At 30.9% G+C, this 8,722-nt stretch overlaps 1 protein-coding gene across 3 annotated transcripts; it reads left to right on the top strand.

The window, feature by feature from the left end:
• The first annotated feature begins 1,762 nt into the window (after positions 1–1,762).
• Positions 1,763–6,948, top strand: LOC126686813 (telomere repeat-binding protein 5). 3 transcript variants are annotated; one of them, XM_056106173.1, is made up of 11 exons: positions 1,763–1,974; positions 2,978–3,135; positions 3,234–3,897; positions 4,019–4,228; positions 4,313–4,375; positions 4,455–4,534; positions 4,646–4,887; positions 5,264–5,578; positions 5,715–5,778; positions 5,911–5,992; positions 6,535–6,670. In XM_056106173.1, the coding sequence occupies exons 2-11, from the start codon at positions 3,055–3,057 to the stop codon at positions 6,537–6,539; spliced, it is 1,806 nt and encodes a 601-aa protein (XP_055962148.1). In that variant the 5' UTR covers positions 1,763–1,974; positions 2,978–3,054; the 3' UTR covers positions 6,540–6,670. The 3 variants fall into 3 exon arrangements, with proteins under 3 accessions (XP_055962148.1, XP_050237020.1, XP_055962147.1); XM_050381063.1 differs by lacking the exon at positions 5,911–5,992 and having other exon boundaries at positions 6,535–6,948; XM_056106172.1 differs by lacking the exons at positions 1,763–1,974; positions 5,911–5,992 and adding an exon at positions 2,813–2,835 and having other exon boundaries at positions 6,535–6,948.
• Positions 6,949–8,722: the final 1,774 nt, after the last annotated feature.

Here is an 8,722-nt window from a genome sequence, read left to right as displayed (position 1 = left end):
AAGCCCATTCAACATCACGTACTACAGAACGGCTCACATGGACTACTGAAAGAAACCAATAAATAATTATGACAATTGCACCAACCGTAGGAGCTAGTCGTACCTCGTATGGATGCCCGCCCATGTCCTCGAACATCAATGTAAGTCCAATTATATTCTCATAAGTCAAAATATCAATAAATAATTTTATTGGTACTATAAATAATTTAGGAGTTAATGTTGTTGTTATAAGTTAAACTTAGAAGTCTAGAGAATTTTAAACCATGATAATATAAAGGAAAATGCTATTTAACTCATAATTTTATGTCATTTTTAATGTCTCTTTTGATGTGACAAAAATTCATTAATCCAATTTTCCTTTAAAATTATATATATTAAAAAATAATTATTAATGTATTTATTTTTTATTGGCATATAAGGCGGGTTAATGTAAATTAGGTATATATATCTTAAATAGGATAGTATTAATATGTAATGCAATTTTGTTACGTGGGGTTAATTTTCAAAAATAAAATCAAGAAAAAAAATATTAAACCAAAAAATGTTATTTGATCCGTTAACATTTTACATTATAGATATTCTTTAAAAAATCATATAAATTAGTTTATATCTCAATAAAATAAATTAAAATATAAAATTATTCTATTTATTATAAATAAAGTAAAATTAAATTATACTAATAGCTAACATACAATAATACCATATAATTTGTTACAATACTATATCTCAATGTTTGTCAAGAAAATTATTATATATAGTGCAATTAATGGATGATTGTTTAATTGTATTTATTAAAATTTAGTGATTTGAATATTTTTGTACAATTTTAAATTTCTGTCATTGTTAATTACTTTTGTGACTTTATTGATAATATAATAATTTAAATTTTGGCTCACTAATAAACATCTATATCAGAAAATTGATAAATATATTTTTAATCTAAATTTAAATAAATATTTATTACTCCAATAATTAGCTATTATTACATATCTATACTATATATAAAAGCACGGATAGGGGGGGGGGGGGGACAGGCAAATTTACCGAATAATCCTTTTTAATCTATATTAAATAACGGTTTTATAGTCATTAACAAATTAGTTATTTAATTAATTACTAAAAAAATATTATAATTAGAGTTTTAGTTAAAATAAAATTGTATCATGATAGAGGAATATTAATTGAGTATAGAAAAAATAGCTAATTTTTTCCAAATTAATAGGAATATCAATCTTTTAGTTTGATTACACTAGCAACCCAATTAATATTATCCAAATCTTTGTTAGTTATGTGTAAATTTACAAAAAAAATTAATTTGATTTTTTTAATTTTGTTTTAAAATAATAATACATGAATTGACGAGTTACGTTACGAGCCACGTGCATAGCACGCAAAGCGAGACTAGTTATTATAAAAACAACTAAGGTTAAGTTATTTTTTTTCAACATAAATAATAATTTATATATCAATAATGTTTTTGATACAAATAAAAAAATAAAAGAAGAAAAGACAAAAATCCTACACTAGTGATGGAACGTTTTTCTCGTAAAAAAAGATAAAAGATAACCACAGGATTCAAGCAAAAGACACACGTGTCAGTATCTCAAACTGATAAACATACTAGTGGGTCACCCAAAAAGGAAGAACCGGTCTTTAGGTAGTTTGAAAAACCGGCTATAGCCGGTCCACTCCGAACCCATTACCGATAGGTTCGGTAATAAAGGGTCAATGGTATAAGAACTCTGGGTTTAAGCAACATGGTTGGGTGGTTTTAGAGGGTTTTGCAATCACAGAGAAACTTTTTATTTATTGTTTGGTTACTAAGAAAATTTTAACAATTTTCTCGGAGAATTATGGGATAGAAAATGAGAGAAAAGTTTGTGGAAAGTTTTGATCTTTTTGAGAAATTCTGTTGCAATTTTGGTTTGTAAGGGTAAAGTTGTGACCTTTGAACATAAAAATCATAGTTAAGAGGTAAGTTTGTGGGTGTTGATTCATAATTTTGTTTGAAAGTTTCTGTTTTTTTTTTAAATGGGTGTTTGGTTTCTGGGAAAATGATGGGAAAGTGAAGGAAAATGTGAATTTTGGAACCCAAAATATAAAAGTTTAAGCCTTTTTAATTTTTTTTCACTTTTACAACTTGTTTTTATAAAATGCACAGTAGATTTGTGTTTTTGTTTTGATCTGATTTGTAGATCAAAATTTTGTTGCAAAAATTCTATAATTTGTGTTTTAAAGTAATAAATTTTGAATCTTTATCATAAATTGGATTTGGGGTTTAGATCTTCTAAATTTAGTTTTGTCTGAATTTCAACAGAATTTTCTGCACAACATGTCTGAACTGATTTAATTTCTTTTTATTAATTTCATTTTTAAACAATTCTCTTACTTCTGATCCTCTATGTAAGGGTTTTGTTGTGGTTTTACTACTTAATTCTAAATTCTTCTGATTTTATCATTTTTCAATTTCATGAATTTTACTTGATTATTATTTTTCTGTTTAATCAGTGAGTTTTGCTTGTGAAATTAATGTTTTGGTTAGATCATAAGGATCTGATCATCAAATTGTACCTTTCTGTCATGTTTTATTGTTTTTGTGGATTAGTTTTCAGATGAATATTTCTGTGAGGATTATGAGCCTCAAAATTATGATAAGATATTTTAATTTGATGGATTTAGCAAATTCCAATTCCATGATGTCAATTTATAACTGAAGATATTTATTTGCCAAAAGAAATGATTTTGATTGCTTCCACTGATTGTGATTTTCCTTTTCTTTAACATTTTCTTCTTTCCCGAACAATGTGTAAAGTATTGATCTTTATACTTTAAATTGTGAGTTTGTGTGAAATTATATCTTCTGTTGTTGGACTTTCTATTTTCATAAATGTTCATCAGCAAATTTTGTAATTAGTTATGAATTAATGGAATGGGCCCGCATCCGATGCTTACGTTCATTTTGTTGCAACTTTTTTAGGTTCTTAGAGAATTGGAGAATCTGGAATTGCTGTTTCGCTGTTTGTGATGTTTCCTTCGTGGTATGATCCCTGAGATATGGTGTTGCAGAAGAGGTTAGATTACGGATTTAATGGATACCAGGTTCCTCCTACACCTCGCGCTACCAGATCGGTTAGGGTAATCCATTCTGCCGTTATTACCTTTATGATATGCTCGATATCATCGTCTACGATCGAAAGCCTGATAAAATTTTATTATATTTGGATTTGTTTTAGAGGCGAGGCTCCTTTAAGAAGAAAGCTGACGAGAATCAAATGTGCGCATTTGACTTATTGGCCATTGTAGCCGGAAACTTGTTGCATGAGAAAGTAAGTACTCCTAGTTCTAGTAATACTTCCGCGGACAAAGATCAGTGCACTGTTGTGAATAATACTGTTAAAAAGGAATGTAAAGGAAATGGTATGAAAGTCGAAGCTCATGATCATGATAACCGTGGTAGAAGTTTCTTTGTTTCCGAGATTGTCTCCCAAGGTAACGAACAAAATCGATGTTCTAGTGATCTCAATTTAGGATTAGCTTCTCCGGTAGCAACTTCTGACTGTGCAGAGAAGTTTGATGCCAAAAAGTTGAGCGACTGTAAATTAGAGAGTGAAACTAAAAAAATAATTAAAGATGAGCCCCCAAAATCTGTGAAGGTGTTTAATGACACTGTGGCTAATAAACATGTTTCCCTTAGTTCTTATCCCACAAACAGGGATGATGTAATTGTAGATAGTAGAGATGATGACGAAAACTCTTCTGGGTGTACTCACCCTAGCACCACTAAAAAATTCTATAGGCCAGGACCACAGAGTGGAGATCGAAGAATAAGGAAAATTTTGGCCTCGAAATACTGGAAAGTAGCTCCGAGACTGAAGGATTTGACGCTTACCAACACAGGTAAACCGAGGATTTATGTTTTAATTTTTAAATAAATGCTCATGCTTTATATTGGCATATGCCGATTTCTACTAAATTCAATCATCCATTTTCTTAATGGAATGTCTTTTGGTGCATGCAGATGGTGACTTGAAACCTCTTTACCATAAAAGGAAAAACTATTACAATTATCAGAGATCGGAAAGGTTATATCCTTTCAAAAAGAGGAGACATTTTGTCTGCGGTTCACAATCAAATTCTGAAGAAGGAATTTGTAAAAAATTATCGTCTGATTCGTCCAAGAAGCACAATAACAGAGATGCTGCTGTTTTCTATCATAAGATGCGTGAAGGTATATTTTACGATGTCTGATTTATTATCTGGGATATTTTCTTATATAAATTCTTATGTTAAGAAATCCTATTTTGTTTTGCAGCAACTGCAGCCTCATCTTCAGTTGCAGGTCACCGCAATTCATTCCAACCTAGGGATTCCCACGGTATGAGGAGTCATTCATATGTATGTGCTCTTTTGTACTCAAAGAGGTTCTTAAATCAAGGTGTATTGCTTTTACTCAGTGAAGCTTAGGATAAAGTCTTTCAAGGTACCGGAGCTGTTCATTGAGATTCCGGAAAATGCAACTGTTGGTTTATTAAAGGTATAACAGTATTATTTAATTGATGGACTACCTCATAATCTGCTGTTTTTTTTTTAATATGACGCTTGATCTCTAATTTATATTCTGATATTGTGTCATTTTTTTCCATAGAGGACTGTTATGGATGCTGTGACTGCTATACTTGGAGGTGGACTACGTATTGGTGTGCTTCTTCAGGGAAAAAAGGTTCGGGATGACAATAAAACGTTAACGCAGACTGGAATTGCTCACAGTAATCAGTTGGATGCTTTAGGTTTTAGTCTGGAACCTAATCCTTCTCAACCTCCCCCTTCTTTGAGTCCTCAAGACTCATCATTTCTGCTTTCTTGTGATGCACCACAACCTTTAAGCAGGTAATTTGGAAATATTCCGACATGCTGAGAATTTGACCCTTTTTATTATCAGCTGTTTATGGTTACATTTTATAATTCTTATTCCTGGTATACTTTTTGACGTCTTTCCCCTGAATGATGACTGTGATTAATTTATGGGGAAGTCTAAGTTCTTTGAGTGCGCTTAAGTTGTAATTGCAGGGCTTGTGATATTTTTTTTGCAGTGTTGAATTGAAAAAATATTATTTCATTGCTGAAGAACTGAAGTGCTTATCTGTATTATGAATGTGTGTATGAATGATGAAACTTGTCGACGGTGAGATAAGTGTTATATGTGGCTCCAGGAGTAAATTATCAAGTTGTGCTGATGAATAAGTTTGATGCTTCTTTTGATCAGGTATTCACCTGTTCGAAGTATGATGCATCAAGCCACATCTTGTGGTTCTCCAGAGCATGCAGCAAATTTAGGGAATTTCATGGAAAGTGACCATGATTCCGCTCCCTCTTCTACTGATATGTCGATTGACAGAAGCACAATCGGCTCAAAAGCTTTGATTCCCTTATCAGAAATGCATGTAGAGACGCTAGCTGTGGCTCCAGCACACCGGAAGTCGAAACAATCCGAGATTGTGCAACGCCGAATTCGTCGACCTTTCTCTGTTACTGAAGTTGAAGCATTGGTGCAAGCAGTTGAGAAACTTGGAACTGGGAGGTATATGTGTGATCCATTTCAGTATCTGAGATTATCGAATTAATGTTTTTTCCTGATATATTTCATACATCTTATTTTTCCCATTCCATATCTTTAAAATAACTGGTATTTATGTTATTAATATTTTAATGCGCAGATGGCGGGATGTTAAACTGCGAGCTTTTGACAACGCAAAGCACCGAACTTATGTGGATTTGAAGGTGAGTTTACTTAGATCACACTCTTCCAGCTCATATTATCATATCCTGGTTTTTTTTATTGCTTTCTATTTGTTTACTTTTCTTAAACTAAATTATATTTTAATCTGGTCTTTTAAAATTGAAAAATGTCAGACTTTGTGGCTTTTGGGTCCACATTTCATGAGGGCATTTAGTTGGTTTAATATGTTCAACAAAACAGTTGCTTGTATGACAGGTAAATGATTAGATAGAATTTTATACTTTTTCTGGTCTGTGTAGCTTTAACTGTCCCACAAGGAATCTCTTCCTTGTTTTATACTTGTAATCTACTCTCTTCTTTGACAAAGTTCTTAATTCCAACTTTCCCCTTTTGTGATACATTACCCACCAATCGAATACATGAATTATTGAATCTTCTTTGAAAAGCAAAGTCGAGTTTTCCTTTACGTTTTCTTGGTAGTCTGCTTGAGAGTATCGTGCTTCCGCAGATGTAATACTGGACTCTAAGTGACTTGAAAAATACTCGGATGTTAATCAAGTTGAGTTTGAGTTCGAGCTATGCATCAAGATACTCGGCAGGCTTGCAAGTCTAATTGAATTTCCGATAATTTATTTATTCTATCTTATACTAAAGTTTAATTTATAATATCTATACAGATAATAGAGTCGAGTTGAGTTTCGAGTTTCATATTTTAGAGTCGAGCTCGAGTTTGGCGGTTTGTGGACTCTGACTCGATTACATCTCTAGTCTTGACGACCTTGGTGTGGTTTATGCAGGATAAATGGAAAACGCTCGTGCACACGGCGAGAATCGCCCCTCAACAAAGGAGGGGAGAGCCGGTCCCGCAGGAGCTCTTGGACCGGGTCCTAATGGCTCACGCATACTGGTCCCAGCAACAAGCTAAGCAACAGGTGAAACAGCAACAATCAGAAACTTGCCTCCTCCTGTGTGAAGAGTTGGGCAGCACATAAACTGTAGTTGGTTTTAGAGTATGATTTAATGTGAAATCTTGTTATTAGTCTGTAAAAAAGAAAAGAAAAAAAGTTGATAAGTTGACACATTGGAGAATTCTTATTTTTAATGTTTTTCTTCTTCTCAGTCAATGATTCTTTTTCTGCTTGGAAAAGTAATTGGCATTTGTAAATTGTTTATGGAATAAGAGCTTTGCTAACAGAATTCATTTGACTTCATTTTATTCTTCTTCTGGATCTTATTTTTATCATTTTAAGTTTTAAAATCTAAATATGCTCAAAAATAAATATTAATAGTGATCAAGTGTGTGATATGAGTATAATATATCAAAATATAAGGAGTATACAATATTTTACTTTCTTGATCATTTCTTTTTGTTTATGGATTTTGTTTTTCATTAAAAATTATACATATACTGATATACAGAGATATGATACTGACAATAAAGACCGTCGTCCCAAAATTTAATAAGCTGATAAAGACAGTAAAAGACATTTAGAGACATGATTAAAACTCAAATAATTTTAAGCTATATATAATTATTTCTTCTGTTCAAAAGAATTAAGTTCGACTTTCTAAATTATATAATTTTTCTAAGTTGTTATGACAGTGTTAAAATATTAAAAATCTCCTTTTTCATTTACATATAACTTAATTAAATTAATTATTTAATGCATAGTTTTTTTAATTATTTATATATTAAATAATTAATAAATAATCAAAAAAGATTAATTTATTCACATGCAGAGGCGGATCTTTACTAGGGCATCATGGGCATGACTCCCTCAAAAATTGATATATATGTGATCTTTTACTTATCTCCAAATTACAATTTTATGTTTTTAAAATTTAATTTTATAAGCATTTAGTTAAACTTTCCATAAATTAAAGTTCATACATGCTACAAAATATGCGTCAACTGAATTAGCATGCACCTAATCTTAAAGATACAATTTAAATATAAATCGCCCTAAAATTAATGTGACTCATTCGCAATTTAATGGGTTTCATGTGTATGTATACATTTTTTAGTATGACTATGAGGTGTTCTGGACGGATTATAACTGTGAAACGACAATTTTAAACCTTTCACATTCAGACTAATCCCCACTCGAGCCGGATAGGTCCCTTGCGGGAGGTAAACTCTGATCCCAAATTTTAAACGGCTGCATACGTGAATAAAGTTCGAACCCGTGATCTCACTTAATCCGGGAGATGCTTCTGTACAACATAATATCTAAATGAAAGGACCATAATTTAATTCAGCTTCGAAAAACCTTTAACTAAAAGAAAAAGAATCTAATAGATACTTAGGCATGTAGAAGAATAGATGCTATTTATTGATATCACTTATCAGGACCTCAAATTTCATTTTCAATGTGTCAATTTTGCAAACCGATAAGAATTAATGCAAATGTATGTCACTTTTACACAAAAAGCAATTCTCTTGCTATTAAATTTAAAAACTATCACTTTATCAAAAAATTGCTTGATATGTCTCTTTTGGCATTTGCTTTTGTTTTTAATTAGTGATATAATAATAAATTAAAATTTTAACTTCTAATATTTGCAATTTAAAACATAAACAATTGGTTTTTCATAATTTTAAACACCGAATAATTGTTTCACAATTCAGAACACCGAGTAATTGTTAGGTAAACAAATATTGATATAGATTCCATAACATTGGCATAATCGATATTTTTTTTATCATAAAATTGATCAATATCATAAACTGTAAAAAGAACTATTACTTTATGTTTTAAATTATAAAAAGTTAAAGTTCATGTTAAAATGATAATAAAGTTTATGATTATTCTGTAATTAATACTAATTATTATTAATTTACGAAATGAAAAAAAATACATTATCCTATAATGTATAGTCAACAAAATTATTTGAGAATTTTTTATTTTGGCCAAAAAATATGCAAAACTATTTACAATAAAAAAATAATTTAAATCCGATAGCCAATCACACTATTGAAGTCTA

Source organism: Mercurialis annua, linkage group LG6 (assembly GCF_937616625.2).
Source record: "Mercurialis annua linkage group LG6, ddMerAnnu1.2, whole genome shotgun sequence".
NCBI lineage: Eukaryota > Viridiplantae > Streptophyta > Magnoliopsida > Malpighiales > Euphorbiaceae > Mercurialis > Mercurialis annua.
This window is presented reverse-complemented; position numbering and strand designations above follow the sequence as displayed.

Excerpts from the sequence above, each read along its gene's own strand:
- LOC126686813 (XM_050381063.1), top strand. The coding sequence starts at position 3,055 with ATGGTGTTGCAGAAGAGGTTAGATTACGGATTTAATGGATACCAGGTT. Across the intron at positions 3,898-4,018 it reads TTTGACGCTTACCAACACAG|ATGGTGACTTGAAACCTCTT; the intron begins GTAAACCGAGGA and ends TGGTGCATGCAG. Across the intron at positions 4,376-4,454 it reads CCAACCTAGGGATTCCCACG|TGAAGCTTAGGATAAAGTCT; the intron begins GTATGAGGAGTC and ends GCTTTTACTCAG.